Genomic DNA, 20,097 nt, shown 5'->3' with positions numbered 1-20,097 from the left:
TTTTCTTCAAGACAACCACAACTAAACAATCAAGACAATAACCAGGGCTGGGAGATAACTAGGTGCTTGTCCTAAAAGCATGAGGACCTGAGTTTGACGCCCAGAACCCATATAGAGATGCTGGACGTGCTGGTACACACTTGTGACCCCATTGGTGGGAGGTAAGACAGGAGGATCCTTGGGGCTCGGTGGATAGGCAGTCTAGCCTAACTGGTAGGTTGGAGTCCAAGGAGAGACCCAGTCCCAAAGTAGGGAGATGACATTCCTGAGGATGACACCTGAGGTTTTTCTTTGGCCTCCACATACACATGCAAACATGCATCTGTGAGCACAGGCATGGATGTGTGCACACACACATCTGTGAGAACACACACACACACACACACATCTGTGAGAACACACATACACACGCATACATCAGTGAGAACACACACATCTGTGAGCACACACACGCACACACACACATGCAAACATGCATCTGTGAGCACATGCATGCATGCACATACACCTCTGAGAACACACACATCTGTGAGCACACAGACGCATACACACACTTCTGCAGAGAGGCAGAACGGGCCATATTATCCTGTCTAATGCAATCTTTCTCACATCTCCACAGTTAAGACATCGCTTAGCTGGGCAGTGTCAGCCCAACCTTTAGTTCCAGCACTTTCGAGGCAGAACAGGCAGATCTCTGAGTTCCAGGCCAACCTCGTCTACAGACTAAGTTCTAGGATAGCCAGAACTACACAGAGAAACCCTGCTTTGACAAACTAAAAACACTGCTCAAGTGAATTGGGTGGGAAGCCAAGAACACAGCTCACTGAACCAAGGGCTTCAAATGCCTGAGATGTGAGAATGAAGCCACACACTGAACCTCAGGGCTGTCCACCCGTTCTTCCTTTTATTATGGTTCCTGCCTACTGGAAGCCTGGGCATAGCTTACAGACATGAACAGCCCTTCAGTGTGCTGACAAGACAGTAACACTGAGACAGAGGAAGCCACCTACCTGTCACACAGCTGATCAAGAATGACAAACTGATGTCTTGTGAGTCCCTCACTTCTGTCCATTGTACTTGCCCAATTCCCTTGTCCCTTTCTGTCCTCCAAAGAGGACTCAAGAGTCATTCCAGATTCCTTCTTGACCGCTGGCATCGGTTACTTGTCCCTATTCAGACTCAGTGGGACCTTCTGCTTCTGATGTCATCCACAAAGCATCCTCTGAGAACATCTTCCAGTGGCTGTAGGTTCTGGAGAAAGTTAAGACCCTCCAACATCCTCATCATGATGCTAGGCCACAGATCCAGAAGCTCAGTGTCAGATGTGACCAGTGAAGAAGCTGGCTGTCCCCTGGTAGACTGTCCAGGCTGAAATCTCAGTCAAGAAAATGGCAACATCAGCATGGCCTTTGAACTCCTCACCCAAGAGATCTACAAACTGTGTCACATCTTGAACCGAGCCACAGGAAGATGATGAAAAAAGCAGGGACCAAAAGTAGGTGTGGTTGTGCTGTGGTCCCTAGGTCAAGCAGCCATCTTCCCCTAAGCCCATGGGGCCCTCACAATCCACAAGGCTTGTGCTAGGTGTGGGTCAGGATGATGCCTGGGAAGAACATCCTGCTGTTGAGACAGGGCCTGCTTCCCTCTGGTGACAGAATCCTAGCAACAGGACTTTCCCCAAAGCTACTCGCATCCTTCTTCAGGGACAAGGATGAATACAATCTTCTATGGAGATCCGGAGAGGTCCAAAGGGGCTCTCAGAAGCCAGACGTGATGACGCACACTGTGCTCTCAGTTCATTGAGAGGGGAGGCAGGAGGGTCAGCTCAGGCATAGCCCCAGCAAGACACTGAGTTTGAGCCCACCCAAGAGCTTGCCTCAAAACAGACACCACACATACATGCACACACGCATGCATGCACGCACGCACACACACTCCCACAAAAAGGTCCTAGGGACACTAACATTATCAAAACTAGAATGCTTGTTTATTTTGGGGCTTAGCAGAGTTCACCGTGTCTGGTGACAGAGAAAGTGCTCCAACTCCTACTGCTGGCTTGTTCCTTTGGAGTAAAATGGTGGGAAATCCCTGCCTGTTCCTCTAACACGATCACCCCTGTGCTGCCACCTGCTGACTGCAGGGACCCTGGCATTTCAAAGGCTCTCAGCTATGCACCCTGTGTCTTCAATTAATAACTCCTTTATTCTGGAAAAGCAAATCAAGTTCATAGTCATAGAAACACTGACATTACAAAGTACAGGGATGGGGAAGGAGGAGACAAACCCTCTACAAATCTACTAACACTGTCTCACCCAGCACGACCAAAACGCTCTTCCTGCAGCCACTCACTTATATAATAAACCACGGGCAAAATCTTCTCCGGGATGCACTGCTTCTCTTTGAGACGGCAGGGAAAAGGGACCAGAAGGTGGGGTAGGAGGCTTTATTCTTTTGGCAGATCTTCTCAGTCATTATAGATATTGCTGCACTGTTAATAAAAAATATATGCTTCTCTGTAAAGCATTTAAAAAAAAATCCAAGGATGAGATGGCTGAGGTCTCAGCTCAAGTATCTGCAAATACATGTCGTCCATTCCTGACTGTTCCCTGTGCTATTTCTTGGTTGTTTTCCGGATCAACGCCATTCTCTGAAAGGAGACAGAGATGAGCAGTTAATGGGGTCAGTGTTAGGAGCTTTCTGGAACATCCAGATGCCACAGCACGTAGTGCGGTCTGTCTTTAGGGAGCAGTGCACAGGGCTAAGAGGTGGCTGCAGAGGCCACTGGGCCCAGTTCAAGAACCAGGAGACCAGCCTGCTCACCGCAGCGCACACTCCCATCAGGGCAGCTGTGAGATCACAACAGAAGGATGCCCGGTTTGTCGGTGGGAGGCCAGTGCCCTTTTTGGACTAAGGACAGGGACAACTGGTTCTTGATCAGAAATGATGTCCTCTCAGTGTCGGGGAGGGCAGAGGACAGCTGCTAACGTGGAACATACATAACCCAGAATGTCGGGCAGAAGAGCCAGGGTGGCTCAGCACAGGCCTGACATAACCCAGAATGTCGGGCAGAAGAGCCAGGGTGGCTCAGCACAGGCCTGACATAACCCAGAATGTCGGGCAGAAGAGCCAGGGTGGCTCAGCACAGGCCTGACATAACCCAGAATGTCGGGCAGAAGAGCCAGGGTGGCTCAGCACAGGCCTGACATAACCCAGAATGTCGGGCAGAAGAGCCAGGGTGGCTCAGCACAGGCCTGACATAACCCAGAATGTCGGGCAGAAGAGCCAGGGTGGCTCAGCACAGGCCTGACATAACCCAGAATGTCGGGCAGAAGAGCCAGGGTGGCTCAGCACAGGCCTGACATAACCCAGAATGTCGGGGAGAAGAGCCAGGGTGGCTCAGCACAGGCCTGACATAACCCAGAATGTCGGGCAGAAGAGCCAGGGTGGCTCAGCACAGGCCTGACATAACCCAGAATGTCGGGGAGAAGAGCCAGGGTGGCTCAGCACAGGCCTGACATAACCCAGAATGTCGGGCAGAAGAGCCAGGGTGGCTCAGCACAGGCCTGACATAACCCAGAATGTCGGGCAGAAGAGCCAGGGTGGCTCAGCACAGGCCTGACATAACCCAACTCCTTCCTCTGACCGGGTGGTGGGTGCTATTCAAGCCAGTTCTCAGTGAGAGCAGTGGACACGCCCGCAGGGATCTGGAGTCAAGAGCTCTAAATGGAAACTGAAAGGCACGCACAGCAGCACGGCATCAGGGCACCTCTGATGGAGCGTCCCTGACCTCTGACCTCTGGTGCAGCGAAGCTGGCTATGTAGGGGACTGACACCCAGCAGGCAGCTGGTTGTACTCCCTGAGATGCAGTTCTAGGGGCCAGTCCTGGCTGCCCCAGGCTCCTTACCTGTTTGTGAGCTTCTGTGGTACAAGCTTTTTTGTAGGGCCGGATCTCCTCAGAGCCAAATCCTGGGATCCACATGTTCCATTGGCGCTCTGCAAAGAAGACACCAGCACAGAGCTGAGGCCCCAGCCAGACGGGCAGTGAAGCTGCAGCAAGCAGCAAAGACAGACTTGGACTGGGTTATACACACGTGGCCTCTGCAGGCCTCTTCACTGCTGTTAACACTGGGTTTACTACACACGCATGGAGTTATGTGTTTCATCTGCATGTATGGATGTGTATGGTGTGCAAGCTTGTCCCCAAAGAAGCCAAAAGAGGGCGCTAGATTCCCCGGATCTGGAGTTAAAGACAGTTAGGAGCCACCATGTGGATGCTGGGAATCAAACTTGAGTCCTCAGGAAAAACATCAAGTATTCTTTTTTTTTTTTTTTCTTCTTTTTTTCGGAGCTGGGGACCAAACCCAGGGCCTTGTGCTTCCTAGGCAAGCGCTCTACCACTGAGCTAAATCCCCAACCCCAACATCAAGTATTCTTAACCACTGAGCCATCTCTCTAGCTTTTATTTTTATTTTTTAATTTGTTTTTTAATATATGAGAACACTAAACCCATCTTCAGACACACCAGAAGAGGGCATCAGATCTCATTACAGATGGTTGTGAGCCACCATGTGGTTGCTGGGAATTGAACTCAGGACCTCTGGAAGAGCAGTCAGTGCTCTTAACCACTGAGCCATCTGTCCAGCCCCCATTTTTATATTGTGGAGGCAAAGATTAACATGACCTGAGCGCACAGTGACCTCCCTGCCTGTACTAGCTGCGTAAGTGCTGGGATGATGATGCTATGCTGGCTACTGCCTATCTTACTTCTTATGTTTTTAAATCTTTATTATGTTTTTATTTATTTTATTTTTGGCTAGGCATGGTGACAAATGATTTTAGTTCCAGCAGTAAGGAGGCAGAGGCGGAGGCGGAGGCGGAGGCGGGGGCGGGGCGGGGGCGGGGGCGGGGGCGGGGGCGGGGGCGGGGGCGGGGGCGGGGGCGGAGGCAGAGGCAGAGGCAGAGGCAGAGGCAGAGGCAGAGGCGGATGGGTCTATGTGAGTTCCAGGCCAAAATGATCCTTTCTTTCTTTCTTTTTTTGTTTTTCAAGACAAGGTTTCTCTTTGTAACATGCCCTAGCTGTCTAGGGAGGTGACACTTTCTTTTAAAAAAGTGTACAAAAGGGGTTGGGGATTTAGCTCAGTGGTAGAGCGCTTACCTAGGAAGCACAAGGCCCTGGGTTCGGTCCCCAGCTCCGAAAAAAAGAACCAAAAAAAAAAAAAAAAAAAGAAAAAAAAAGAAAAAGTGTACAAACACACTTCGAGAGAAAAGTTCCACTCAGAAGGGTTTACCTAGACACCACTGTTCCTTTCTATATTTTTACCCTATTTTCATATTTAATTACAACATGAGATTTCTTTTTTTTTTTTTTTTCCGGAGCTAGGGACCGAACCCGGGGCCTTGCACTTGCTAGGCAAGCGCTCTACCACTGAGCTAAATCCCCAACCCCGGAGATTTCTTTAAATCAAAAAAATACATTGAATACAATATTACAGGCCTAAAAATTCAGCTCCTAACTTGCCCCTAGTTGTATACAAGTGGCCCCTTTATCATTCCTCCATTAGTGTTCCCAGAGCATAGGAGACACGGTTTGTCTTGTAACTCTAGACAGACCAATGACTTAAATCAAACTGGGGTTGTATTATATATGCGTGTGTGTGTATGTGTGTGTGTATGTGTGTGTGTGTGTGCACGCGCGCACAAGTGCACATGCTCCTGTGTGCCTGGGGGTTAGAGGACAGCTGGTGCCTTCCTCTCTAACTGCGCACCTTTTTCTGAGACAGGATCTGTCACTGAACCAGAAGCACATAGTTTTCCAGACAGGCTGGTCGCCAGCAGCCCAGAAGCCCTTCTGCACATCCCGACTTCCTAGGGCTTTGAATACAGGAATGCACAGCCCTGACTTATTATGTGGGTGCATGGAGGTCATCACGCATCCACGGCAAGGGCTCTTACCCACTGAGCCATCTCCTTGGCCCTTAAACAGAAATTTAATGACTTTATGATTGTATGTTACATCTGATGCACATACATATGATGAGAGTTATTGTGTTCAGTTGTAGAATATGCCCATTTTTTTCCAGTTCATCAATATAATCAGTAGTTCTCATAATTACCTTCAAGTGAGACATTATGATCCTCACTTTCTGAAAAGGGAGACAGACTCAGAAATCAAGCACAAAGGTTGTTGTGCAATGGAAAGTGGAGGGATGTTTTAAATCTGATGTCCTGGGGTATCCCCCTTCCATAAAGGCCTTTCTCTCTTCTATTCAGAAGGTGCTGAATGGTAAATTCCAGACCTAAAGGTCTGGTTGTGGCATGAAGGTTTCTCTGACATTTGTCAGAGGTCCTACCAACGAGTTATGAGGCTACTTCAGGGAGAAAGGAAACAACATACCTAGATGCAGCTGGACATCTTTCACCTCCAGGGTGCTGGACTTGCGGTGCCGAGCGAGCTGGCAGGCAGCTGTCACCACACTCTCGATAAAATCATCAGCGATCTGCAGCAGCATCTGGAGAGGTGGAATGGGAGATAAGCCAGTGGCAGGGCAGGCGCCTGCTGCTGGGACAGCGGTGTGCTTTCTGAGTCTCATTTGGCAAGATTTGCTTTCTTTCTTTCTTTTGTTTTTCTTTTTCTTTTTTCTTTTTTTCGGAGCTGGGGATCGAACCCAGGGCCTTGCGCTTCCTAGGCAAGCGCTCTACCACTGAGCTAAATCCCCAACCCCCAGCCCCATATTTTTATTTTCTATTCATCCATGTAGGTGTACGCATATGCCCCATGTGTGAGGATGCCCCAGGAAGCCAGAAGAGGGCACTAGATTATTTGCAGGTGGTGTTAAGGCAGTTTGTAAGGTTCAGTAAATGCTCTTAACTGCTGAGCCATTTCCCAGACCCAGCATCTCTGCTCCAACTCACCACGATGCCTCAACCGCAGGGACAGGTGCCCGAGTCCACCTTACCTCTTCCACATCTTCATCCAGCTGCTCGTTAGGATCCACTTCTCTTACTAGGTCTTGTAATTTCTTCTTGGTCAATACCTATAGTGAATTGAGGAGAGAGTTTTCAGAAGTATTAAGGAAGCAAATCTCATTATGGCTACAGAAGACATGATGTCAAATTGCTGGGTTTAGTCTCGTTCAGACAGCCCTACCTTGTGGTACAGCTATAAAGGTACAATCCAGACAAAAGCTGTCATGGGAAAGAGAGCAAGAGCGGTTTGGAGGGAGAGGGGAGAATCGTTTAAAGCGGAGGCCCGCGTCCCACTGTCGGGCAGTTTATGCAGTTCCAGCTTTCACCCTCTTCTCTGCATCTGGCTAACAGTTCGAGCTGGGTGTGGTGGGTGGCACAGATCTTTTTTTTTTTTTTTCCAGAGCTGAGGACCGAACCCAGGGCCTTGTGCTTGCTAGGCAAGCGCTCTACCACTGAGCTACATCCCCAGCCCCAGCACAGATCTTTAATTCCAGCACCAGGTAGGTGGAGGCAGGCAGACACCTAAGTTTGAGCCATCCTGCCCTACAAAGTGAATTCCAGGACAGCTCTGGCTACACAAAGAAACATTGTCTCAAAACAAACTTACACACACACACACACACACACACACACACACACGCGCGCGCGCGCGCGCGCGCGCGCGCGAGAAACAGAAAAGAGAAGAAAAGAAAATGAAAAAGAAAAATCTAACAGTTCCATGAGGACAACCAGTGTGTGGCCATCTCTGTAACCTAAGTAATGTGGAGCAGCTACAGTTAATCTCCCTCTTCTCCGCGGAAAGGCAATCGCATCTGGATTACATTAAAACATGACGAGGAAGCTCAAGACTCAGCTTGGTCATACACTGCTTGTCTGACTTGATCCTGCTGTAGATCCCAGCATCAGGAATAGAAACAAACAACAAAACGCAACAAACAGTCTGCCCGCCCCTCTATGAGAACTGCACTGCTCCCACAATGCAGCTCTGGTTGTCCTGGGGCTCACTCTGTAGACCAGGCTGGCCTTCGACTGGGATCTGCTTGGCTCTGCCTCCTGAGTGCTAGGATTAAAGGCTTCTCTTTACCGTAATTTAGGGGTATGTTGTGTTTGCACGTGCCACAATGCATATGTAGAAGAGGATAATTTGAGGAACTAGGATCTCTCCTTCCACCATAGATTTAGAGACTGAACTCTGAGTATGAAGCTTGGCAGCATGGGTCTTTACTGGCTGAGCCATCTTGGTGGCCCTCTGTGTCTTTGAGACAGGGTCCTGACTTGCTTTGTAGTAGAGGATGAGGAATGACCGACTTCCCTCCTCCCACCTCCCAAGTGCTGGGATCACAGGCGTGACCACCACACCCACTTTCTCTCTCTCGCTCTTTTCCAGCGGCTTCAAGAGTCAACGCAGGTTGGTTTCTGCTCCTTTCCCAAGCAGCTCAGCTAGTCCTTCGACCCACTTCCTTGAATCGCTCCTCACCCACCCTATGCAGCCTACAAGATCCAAGGCAAAGGTTATACTTCTTTTCTTGTTGCCCTAGAAGGTGGAATCAGGGTCACAGGTTCAGAGAGGGGATCCCTGCTGACATTGACAGCAGCAGTAAGATAAACTACCAGAAGGAACAACTGAAGAGAAGACTCTCATTTTACGAATATGGAAATACAGTACAGTATAGACACTATACTATACTATACTATACTATTACAGATAGCTATGCTGTATAGGTAACTCTGAAATATGTGCTACTGCTGAGTGTGCTGGTTCACTCCTGTCATCCCAAGGCTTGGCAGGAGGCTTGCCTATGACCTGAGGCTGGCTGGGGCTACGCAGTGACTGGGGTTCCAGTCACTCTGGGCTACAGACTAAAACACTAGCTCAACAAAATAAAACCAGAACTCCAGCCACCTGCCATATGAAAGCATGTTATTACATGTGTTTATGTGGATACACACATACACGTCTATGCAGCCATATGTAACAGAGTAAAAACTGACACTGTAGACAATAATTAAAAAAAAAAAAAAACAACAATAACAACAAAAAAAACCCAAAAGAACCCCAAAAAACCACTAGAGCGGACGACCTTCTTTAACAGAAAGAATGAGAGCCTGACAACGTCCATCTTTGTGTGGACAGGGTCAAACTAGAGAGGGGGCTATGAGGAAGAAAGGCTGAGAGGTACCTGGTTGTTTTCAGGGCTGAGACGACCACCTGTGCCAGGAGTGCCCGGCATCTTTCCCACGGTGGTGCTATTGGCCATGGAGCCTTGTGGTGGGGTGCTGGCTGGCTCTGGTTTTATAGAGGAGAAGCTGGAGAGGTTGATTAGCGCTGAGGGGCCAAACTGGTTCATAATCTGTCCAGCTTTACACTTCAGCTCATAGAGCTTATCAAGATCCTGCTTCTTTTTTGAGCTGTGAGGACCAAGGCCAATCAACTGTAGAAGGAAAAGAGTCAGAGTTACTCTGGGGACACCTGCAGTAGTGGCTGAGTTTTGAAAGTAACATGAACTCTGTCAGACTTTGAGTCTTTCTTTTTTTTTTTTTTTAATCACTGGTCTTTTTTTTTTTTTTTTTGGTTCTTTTTTTTCGGAGCTGGGGACCGAACCCAGGGCCTTGCGCTTCCTAGGTAAGCGCTCTACCACTGAGCTAAATCCCCAGCCCCCAGACTTTGAGTCTTATCTGAGAGGGTGACCTCTTGATGATGACAGTAAAACGGAGGGAATAAAGAATTTCATTGCTCTCACCTGGTTTTTAGAAACCATCTTGTCTCCAAAACCGAAATGAAATAGTTCACAAAATTGAAATAAGGACAAAAGTAAGTGAAATCAGCAATCTTATTTAAAAAAAACAAACATTTTTGAGGAATTCATACAAGCAGAATCCTGGGTTAAGTACTTACATGCATTATTTTAAGTATCAAATAATGTTAAATTCAAATAAACAGAAGCACAATCAAATACTTGAAACTCAGTCACAAAGCTTAAGAAAACCATTAGTTCACTTTCAAAACGAGTTGAAGCTTTTCAAAACATGCTTAAGTCCAAGGCAGGCCCTGCCCAGTGAACACAACCTTTAGCAGCTGTGAAGAGCTCTGCTTTCCCAATAGAGAACTTTTCCACTTGTGTTTTAGTGTTCTTCAAGACATGCCAAGGCCCTTGCCTAAAGCAGCCACAATTCCTAAATCTCAGAGCCACTAGGCTGACTCTGTGGACATCGGCTGTGGTGTCAAGACCAGAAGCACATTCACCAAGTTCTGCCCAAGGCGGCCTCGAGGAATTTACTTACTGCTATCTGAGTGTCTAGATCTTTAATTACATCAGCGACAGCTGTAAGCCCGCTGTACGGAGAGGCAGCCATTCTCAAAAACTACCTGTAAACAAATAACTAGGATCAAGAACCACCCTGGCCACAGAAGGCTTCCAGTTGTGTGGCCCAGTGCAGCTTCCCAACGGATCCAGCTGAAGATGCAGTTCAGCATGCTAGCCTAGTGTGTGTGAGCTATGGCTTCCTAACCCCATGAAGACAGTAGAGTCAGGGGTGGCAGCTGAGGCAGGAGGATCTTGGGTATAAAGCCAGAATCAGCTATCCAGGTCCATGTTCTCACCCCAAACAACAAAACTGTACACCCAGCATGATTGAGAATTCAATTAAATAACCAAGTCTAACCCGCCTCATCCCATCTGCTGGGGTTAAGCTGGGGTTGGCTCACAGGAGAATAGCATGCCCTAATGGCTTTTCTTTTTAAAAATCTTGTACCGCGAATAGAATCCAGTTGCTATCCTTTGTATGGTGATACGAAGAGGACCTGATTTCTCAGAGAATAGTGGGTATCAGACAACAGAAGGAGCCCCTCCTCCTCTGGGCACCTGTTCCATTAACTCTGTGTGTGTGTGTGTTTTGTTGTTATTATCACTGTTTAAAGTGATGGTGGATGTTTTTAATGTCATCATTCAGGAGGAAGAGGCAGATCTCTATGAGTTCTAGACTAACCAAGACTATACAGTGAGTGAGACCTGTCTCAAAGAAAGAAAAGGAAGGACGGAAGACAAAAGGAAGAAAGGAAGGAGGGAAAGTTGGGAGACAGGAATAAAGACAGATTCTATTTAAACAACTTTACTTCTGCAATGCTTAGGAATTTTATAATTAAAATACAATATCAGAGTCAAGGGGACTATTTCCCTGGTGGCAGAAAAGTCTTGCGACTATGGTGCCCAGCCTGACTTAACTGAGTTTTACTTGGCTGTTTCCTCCCCAGCTTTTAGCTGTCTATACAAATTAATGTTTCATAGTCTACGTGACTGAAAAGAACCAGTTACTTGTGATCTGAGACTAGGGGGCAAAAGAAAAATTTTTTGTTTTGTTTAGTTTTTTCCCTTAAATTTTTAAAAATGATTTATTTATGTATATGAGTACACTGTCACTGTCTTCAGACACACCAGAATAGGGCATCAGATCCCATTACAGATGGTTGTGAGCCACCATGTGGATGCTGGGAATTGAACTCAGGACCTCTGGAAGAGGAGTCAGTGCTCTTAACCACTGAGCCATCTCTCCAGCCCCATTTTTGGACAGTTGAGCTTATGTAGATTGTTCTGAATTGGTTGAACCTGTGTATCTGGTTCAAGTACCAATGCCGTCATTTACCTGTACGGCCTTGAACGACGTTTTCCATCCTGTGTGTGTTCATGTTCATGTGCAGTTGTCTATATGGGCATGAGGAGATTAACTTCAGGTACAGTTCCTTACTCAGGCCTGCGGTACTTTTCTTTTCTTCACGATAGGGGATCTCTGTGTAGCCCTGTCTGCCCTGAAACTCAACTCTCTAGACCAGGCTGGCTTTGAACTCACAGATCTACCTCCCTCTGCCTCCCAGAGTGCTGGGACTAAAGGTGTGTGCTACCACCATCTGGTTCCCCCAGTTTCTTTAACTAAAAAAAAAAAAAAAAAAAAAAAAAAAAAAAAAAAAAACAACAGTTAAAAAGTGTCATGAGACCTGACACTGATTTCTGAAATTTTCCGATTTACTGAGTTTCTGAAATGCAAGCACATGGAAGAGTGCATAAAAATATGAATGTTTTCTCTTGTAAATATGCATGTGCTCCATGCTCTTCTAAATCAGTTTCAAGAGTCAGTTTTGTGGGGGTTTTGTTTTGCTGAAGCAAGAACTCTATGTAGCCCTGACTAGCCTGATCTCAGCTCTGCCGCTGACTCCAGCGCTAGGATGAAAGATTAAAGACATCGGCACCACTGTCTTGTGGGATTCTCTCCCTGTTTTTGAGACAGGGTCTTATGCTCTTACTATCCTGGACGCACTGCAGACAAGACTAACCTGCTTCCCAAGTGCTGGGACTAAAGGCATACTACCTCATGCACGGTGGCAAGAGCAGTATATTAGGAAGTTTTGCTCATTTTGGTAATTCATTACACTACCCCATGCATTATAACCAGCCTGGGTTTGTTTTTTTGAGGAGGGATTTATTTCTTATTGTATGTTTTTAGGGTCTTGCTATGTACCCCAGATTGACCTAGAATTTGCTAGGAGACAACTGAACTCATAAACGACCTTCCTGCCTTAGCTTTCCAAATGCTGGCGTTACAGGCCTGAAGCACCGGACCCAGGTGTTTTCTGAGACAGAATGTTGTTACAGACCCTTGGTTAGATTAGCATTTGTTAGTAGCCTAAATTGACTTTGAATCAGGAGTGCTTCCCCTGACTAACCCCTCCTGCTCCTTGTGCTAAAATCAAAGTGTATACCACCATGCCTAACTTCTATAATCATTTTACAGCTAGAGAATCTTTTCTATTTAGTTCTTGTTTGTGTTGGGGAAGGGTCAGACATGGGTCATAGTGAGTATGGGGGTCAGAAGATAACTTTGGGCAGTTGGTTCTCTCATTTCACCAGGGTCATCAATAAAGCTTAGGTAAGGTTAGGATTGACAGCAAGCACTTTGGTTCTCTGAGGAATCTTCTTTTTTTTTTTTTCTTTTTTTCTCTTTTTCGGAGCTGAGGACCGAACCCAGGGCTTTGCACTAGCTAGGCAAGTGCTCTACCACTGAGCTAAATCCCCAACCCCTTCTCTGAGGAATCTTATTGGCTCTAATGAGGAGGGTTATTTTGGAGAGTTTTTGTTTGTTTGTTAGGGAAGAAACTGGATATTTAAGTTGGGGTAGGATATTTTGCCTTATGTACAAGGCTATGGGTTTGATCTCCTGCACAGGGAGTGATGGAGGAAGGGTTGAAGATGGCAACCCCAGCTACTTGGAAAATCAGGCAGGAGGATCACTTAAGCCCAGGCATTCAAGGGCAGCCTGGGCTACGTTGTAAGGCCCCACCTCAAAGAATAAAAATAAACAGCTGGATACGGTGGTGAGTGCCTACCGTCCCGGTACCTCTGAGGTGGAGGCAGGAAGTACTTCAAGGTAGTCTTGAGCTGCAGAATCAGTTCAAGGTACTGTGGGTTACATGACATACCATAAAAAAAAAGGACAAGGGCTGGAGAGATGGCTCAGAGGTTAAGAGCACCCGACTGCTCTTCCAGAGGTCATGAGTTCAATTCCCAGCAACCACATGGTGGCTCACAACCATCTGTAAAGAGATCCGATGCCCTCTTCTGGTGTATCTGAAGACAGCTACAGTGTACTTATATATAATAAATAAATAAATCTTTAAAAAAAAAAAAAAAAAAAAAGGACAAAAAGTATAAAAAGTAAGATAATAAAGGGAACCATGAAGTAACAAACTTTATAAATGCAGGGTGGTGATGCACACATTTAATCCCAGCCCTTGGGAAGCAGAGGCATGTGAGAGCTTGAAGCTAGCCTGGTCTACAGACTGAGTTTCTGAGTTCCAGGACAGCCGGGGTTACACAGAGAACACCTGTCTCAAATAAGAATAAGGTGAAGGGGGTTGGGGATCACAACCCCCAAAACCCCCATTTCTAGGGGATCTGACTTCTCTGATCTCCAGCAGCACCTACACTCACATATAAAGACAAATACACAAAATTTAAAAAGGAAAAGGTTGAAGTATTTTGTGAAATAGGTAAGAATGCTAACTCAGCAATCCATTATCACTGACTCAACTATCAAGCTGGGCACTGTGGTGCATAAATGTCATGCCAGCATTCAGGAAGCCAAGGCAACAGTCTTAGGTACAGTGAGACCCTATCTAAAAACCACAACCTCCCCCTCAATTTAAAATCAACAGGATGGTGATATGGGTCTGCTTTTGGTCATAATTTGGTATAAATAAATCCTGATCACTTTCACGCAGGCTTCTGAAAACAATATTGGAGCAGGAGATGGGTGAGTGGTTAAGAGAACTTGTTGCTTTTGCAGGGGACCTAGTTTTTGCCCCTGACATCCACACAATGGATCATAATCCAGTTCTAGGGAGACCCAATGGCCTTTTCAGGACTCTGGGAGAATCAAGCACAGAGGGACACAATCATATATCGAGGCAAAACATTCATGTGAATTTGAGGCCAGCTTGGTCTGCAGAGTTCTAAGGCAGTCAGGACTAAACAGAGACACCCTGCCTCAATGCCCCTTCCCAATAAGAAATGAACAAACAAACAAACCTTTAAAAATGGCACCAGAGGGGGTTGGGGATTTAGCTCAGTGGTAGAGCGCTTGCCTAGCAAGCGCAAAGCCCTGGGTTCGGTCCCCAGCTCCGAAAAAAAGAAAAAAGAAAAAAAAAATGGCACCAGAGGCTTTAGCTTTACAAATCCTCCCTTTGCTTTGTGGATGGTCTTTCTCTGTGTGCCGGCTGTACAAGTCTCATCACCCTTAGTAAAAGTCTTAAAAACTAATAGTAGCGGCTAAGCTACCGGGAAAATAATAGCTTCAAGGATGTTAAAAACGACAATAACAAAAAAAAAAAAAAAAAAAAAAAAACTTTTTCAGAGGATAATTTTGGGGTTGGGTCTCTCCTTCCATCACTCAGGACTCAGGGACTGAACTGAAATCATCCCTCTTTGTGACAATCACCTCAGCAGAAGAACCACCTCACCTGATCTGCTTCTTTTTTTTTTTTTTTCCTTTGAGATAAAGTCTCATGTTGACATCGAACTCCTAATTTTCCAGCCTCTACCTCCAATGTAATGGGATCACAGTCAAGCACTATGATGCTTGGCTATGTTAGCCCAAGCGTCCACATCTAGTACACACTAGCAATTAATGATGTCGCCCTAATTTTCAAAAAAATTAAATATAACCTGTTCTATTGTAGGAGTCTACAAATATTTCTCTTTCTACCTGGAATATCTATGCTTCTGTGAAAACACAGGAACTTAAGATCTCAAATACTATGGAGGTATCCTAAACGTCACAGTCCTTGACTTTAAAAGGAGTTAAGGAAGAAGCTGGGTATGATGGTGCAGCTTTGGATCCCAGGGCTCTGAAGGCAGAGGCAGGTGGCTCTCAGAGTTTGAGGCCAGCCTGGTCTACATAGCAATTTCCAGGCTAGGAGGAGCTAAATAGTTGGGGGAGGAGGGGTGTGCTTTCATTCAGTGGCAGGCTTTATAAATATTATGTATATTTTGCTCACATGCAAATTACACATGGAGGGGAGTCCACTTAGGAAAGTTCAAGACAGTTTTAGAGGCACATCTGGGGATAAGCTACTCCATACTATGCTGTTTAAGACAAACTCCTTATCCTCTATGGACATAAGACATAGTACAACATGACTAACCATACTTAACTGTGGAATTGTGATAACAAAGTAATGGAATGCTTGAAAGTGTTGAAGTTGTTCATGGTGGCACACACCTTTGATCCTAACACTCCCAAGGCAGAGACAGGAGGATTTCTTGGGGTTTGAAACCGGACTGGCCTACAGAGTGAGTTCCAGGATAGCCAGGGCTACACAGAAAAACTGTCTTAAAAAAGGAAGAAAGAAAGAGAGAGAGAGAGAGAGAGAGAGAGAGAGAGAGAGAGAGAGAGAAAGGAGGAAGGGAAGGAAAGAGAACAGAACAAAAAAAAAAAAAAAAAAAACCCAAAGTGATTAAGTTTTGCCCGATTCATCTGAGGAGGTTTCAGTCGTGGATCTTTATGAAGAGAAACGACAAGGTCCAAGTCACTCTTCTAAAAGCAATCCCTAGAAAATATTCTAGGTCACATTTACTTGTGAATTTCTCAACACATTTTTGAAAAGTAAGTAAAATGGGTTTCACTTAAGTTTGTTTCCTCACATTGTAACACAATGCCATAATAGGTACTAAAATATTAAAATCCATTAAAAAAATCCCTTCTGAGTTTGAGGGTAGAGATTCTAAAAGCATTTTATTCGAGTAATTTCAACCAAGCATCTCTTATTTGCTGTACATGGTAGAGGTCGGTATAACCGAATTAGCTCATAGTGATGCTAATCTTTCTTTGGCCCCTCTTTTCCTGAAATGTAAAAGAATTCAAAATGATCTTTTGCTGCCCTTCCATCTATGACAGTTTGCTTGTGATGCAGAGATCTGTGCTCCACAGGGACTGAATGGAATAGGGCTTAAGTAACATATATATATATTTGAGTTCAACCGCTTTCAACTTTATATCTGATTCACAATAATGAAGAAAAACGAAGATGTTTTGTGTGGGTTTTCTAGATTAAGTATCTGACACAAGAAGCAGCCTAAATGCAAAAAGCCAAATAGGCAGCGCCAAGAAGTCTTCCCCCGAACATATCGTAACCCTCTGGGTACAGAGAACAGATCGCTAAATCTTTTCAACCTCTTTCCCTGGAAGGTTGATCTCCCAGCCTTCAAGGACCCCTTAGATCTTCCACTTTTAGGAGCTCGGGTCCTCACATCCCTGTCCCTTCAGAAACTCTTGAGTCTGAAAGCCCAGATCTTGTCCCCAAAGAAGACCCAGTCCTCACTGCCCATTTCTGTTCCCTTTCAAACTCAAGTCTTCTCTGCCTGCTTTTCTATCTCCAGTCCCTAAGTCTTTGCTGCCCTGTTTCTGAATCCTTAGGAGCTGGGACTTTACCGTTCTGCTTCTGTCTCTTAGGAGCCCGAGACTCGGGCTCCACTTTTACCTCTCTGGAGCCGGTGTCTTCACGCCCCGTTTCGTTCCTATCCTCGCTTCCTATAAAGTACAGGGTCTTCACCATCTGTGTCCCTCTCAGAAGGATTTCCCTCAGATGCTGCAGAACTCACATCCGTCCCCGTTTCCTAAGTCTCATTCAGAGCCCGAGTCCCCAACAGCCGCTGCTTCTGCGAGCCCGAACCCCTCAAGTCCCGTCCCAAGAGCCTGGCTCCTCACAGCCCCGTCTCTTCCACAACCTAGTTCTTCCAGCACTGACCCGCTGTGGGTCTGGGTCCTGACACCCTCCTCCCGCTCTTCATCCTCAACTGCCAGGGCCCAAGACTCACAGGCAGCAGCGTCTATCTCCCCATGATATGCGGAGACTGCCCCAGTGAAGCTTTCGTCTCAGCAGCCGGTCCGACTGCGCGGCCCTCCCCAAGCACTTCCGGCACCGCTCCCCGCCTCCAACCCGGAAACGCGCGGCTCTTCCGGCCGCCGGGCGCGCGCCTGACTAGCGCAGGCGCAGACCTTACTACAGCACGTGGTTGAGCTGTGAGCCTAGCGCCTATCTGGTCAGTTGTGTTTTCTGCTGTGTGTTGTGTGGCTGACTGGTGGACCAACTGCATCTCCTACCTCGGCGTGAATCCCTGCCCTAGATGTTTCTTTCCGACTCATATCTAGGTAACCAACGGCCTCGGAGGGCTTCCAAGTCGCCATTTTTGGTTGGTGCCTTTGTCGTGATATGAGGATGGGACCTCAGTTCGGCATAGATTTCAACTATTTGGCAGCTCGAGAACTTGGGGACTAGAGAGGCTGATTGTGCCTATTACTTAATTTGTAGCTCAATAACACTTGAACGAGAGCTGTCTGAGGAAGTGGTTAAGTCCTTCACTTGGAATGTCATGTACTAGTGGAAGAAACTTGTGTGAAATTCTACCTAAGAGATGTAGGTTCTCGACTTGAACTGAAAATTCTCACTCCAAAGCCCGGGATGGTCCAGTAACCGTTAAACCATTAAGTCCTGAGCTTTGAGTACATTTTTTGTTATTTTCCCTGTTCCAAGTGCTAGGCATGTAAGCAACACGCGGTTTTAGCCCCTGGCAAGGATTCTCAGTAAAATGGAAATCTTGCAAACCGATGTATACATGTCTAACATCTCAGCTACTAACGGTTCCCGCCCAAACAAATTCCATTCCATCTTTCCATCCTCTTCCTATTAGGCGCATCCACCCTCCCGGTCCAAAGTCCTGGATGCAAGAGCTTAGTTACCATTAAGTGGCAAACTGACTATAGTCTGATTTTTATTTTGGATTTATTTTATGCGTAAAAGTGTTTTGTCTGCATTTATATATGTATGCCATGTTCATGGCTGGTGCACAAAGAGGTCAGAAAAGGGCATCTGAAGCCTTGGAGTTGAAGTTACAGATAGTTGTGAGCCACCATGTGGCAACTGGCATTGACCATAGATCCTCTTCGAGAGTAAGAGATTCCTTAAACCACTGAGCCATCTCTCCAGCCTCAGCGTTATTTTTCTATCATGGTTCTCCTTAGAGAACAAATCAGTTGCTACTGTTGCATTCTTCCATCTTTTTTTTTTTTTTTTTTTTTTTTTTTTGCTATGTGCTGGGTGTTTCCTGTGGGGGAAGTCAGACAAATTTGTCTTTAAGAGTTTACAGGCAAGTGCACGAGAGGTAAGAATAAGGACTGTGAGTGATGGAGGGTCCTGAGTCAATGCTCAAGACTAAGAGAGCCAGCATGGCTGAAGCTCGGTTGGGTGACAGGAAGGGACAGCTGGAAGAGGTGGGAGGGTTCTGTTCAGTGTGCAGTGAAAAGACATGGAAACTGAGGAGTGAGATGGGAATTTGTATTTAAGGAAACATCTGAAGTATGGCATCTTAGCTTCAGCTGTTGGTCCCTATTCTCGGGAGGCAGGGGCAGGTAGGAGTTTAAGGGTAGCCTGGTCTTCAGGCTTCACAGTAAGAGCACTGTGTCAAATGAAGGGTGTGGTGACAAATGAACACTTGGATTATAGAAGGATCCTTTTATGGACCGTTGGCAGCACCCACCCTGGTCCTCACCTGTTTCAACTACAGCATTCTTCCTGTTTAGCTCCTTTTGTAGCTTCCACTTTACAAAGGGCAGGGAACTCCATTATTAAAGCACTCAAAAAGTATTGTAGGCTTCTGTACGCCCTTTTTAACATAAAAACAGGAGTGGGGGGGAGGGCTCATAAAATGGTTAAAGTACTTTGTGTTCAAACTTAGGATCTGCATTCCATCCCCAGCATCCTCAGAAAAAGACTAATGTCTGTAGGCTCTGGGAGCCAAACACAGGAGGATCCCTGCAACTTGCTGGTCAGTCTAGGTGAGGACAGTTGAGTGAGAGACCTGATCTCAAACAATGGAAGTGACTGAGGAAAGACTTCAGATGTTGACCTCGAACCTATCACTGGAGGCTAGATTCAGAGTAGAGGGCCCTATAGACATGCAGCATAGCGAGAGCTAACACTTTAACTTAAAATGCATTCTGGGGAGGCTGGAGAGATGGCTCAGCGGTTAAAAGCACTGACTGCTCTTCCAGAGGTCCTGAGGTCAATTCTCAGCAACCACATGGTGTCTCACAACCATCTGTAATGGGATCTGATGCCCTGTTCTGGTGTGACTGAAGACAGCAACAGTGTATGCCCTCTTCTATGTTTCTGAAGACAGCGACAGTGTACTCATAAGTAAAATAAATCTTAAAAACAAACAAAGCACTATGGAGGCTGAAGCAGCAGGCACTCAAGTTCAGTGCTGGGCTACCTGATGAGATACTTGGCTAAACTTCCTTCCCTGGAGGAGACATAGTCTGCCCTTCTTCCCAGCCTGCGGCACGATTCCACCAAAATTCACTCTAGGCAGCTAGTTAGTTTATTTGGTTTATTTACATAGCAAGTGGGAGGTTACAACAGGGGTGTGTGGTTAATTTGTCCCCCAAAAGCCACACCTTAAAAAGCGCTATTTAGCATGGATAACGAGTGTCCTATAGTGCATGGATAGAGCCCTCTCCCTAGTGTTACTTGGTTTACAGACTATAACCTTTCTTGCACACCACAGACAATCAGTCACGTGTGA

The 20,097-nt window shown here is 46.3% G+C and overlaps 1 protein-coding gene across 3 annotated transcripts; it reads right to left on the bottom strand.

Moving 5' to 3' along the window:
• Positions 1 to 878: 878 nt before the first annotated feature.
• Positions 879 to 17,444, bottom strand: Taf12 (TATA-box binding protein associated factor 12). Of its 3 annotated transcripts, NM_001439339.1 has the most exon segments (7): positions 879 to 2,647; positions 3,906 to 3,994; positions 6,396 to 6,510; positions 6,958 to 7,035; positions 9,148 to 9,399; positions 10,250 to 10,334; positions 17,332 to 17,407. In NM_001439339.1, coding segments are annotated over 6 exon segments (642 nt in total). In that variant the 5' UTR covers positions 10,322 to 10,334; positions 17,332 to 17,407; the 3' UTR covers positions 879 to 2,611.
• Between the last annotated feature and the right edge of the window lie 2,653 nt (positions 17,445 to 20,097).

This window comes from Rattus norvegicus, chromosome 5 (genome assembly GCF_021556685.1).
Source record: "Rattus norvegicus strain SHRSP/BbbUtx chromosome 5, alternate assembly SHRSP_T2T, whole genome shotgun sequence".
Lineage (NCBI taxonomy): Eukaryota > Metazoa > Chordata > Mammalia > Rodentia > Muridae > Rattus > Rattus norvegicus.
Note: the sequence above shows the minus strand (reverse complement) of the source record. Positions and strands in the feature narration are given on the sequence as shown.

Bases quoted from the DNA above. Each gene is read 5' to 3' on its own strand.
- Taf12 (XM_087551036.1), bottom strand. From the start codon at position 9,315: ATGAACCAGTTTGGCCCCTCAGCGCTAATCAACCTCTCCAGCTTCTCC. The intron at 7,036-9,147 runs GTACCTCTCAGC...AATTCACTATAG, and splicing joins TCAGCCCTGAAAACAACCAG to GTATTGACCAAGAAGAAATT. The intron at 2,648-3,905 runs GTAAGGAGCCTG...GTCTCCTTTCAG, and splicing joins CCACAGAAGCTCACAAACAG to AGAATGGCGTTGATCCGGAA.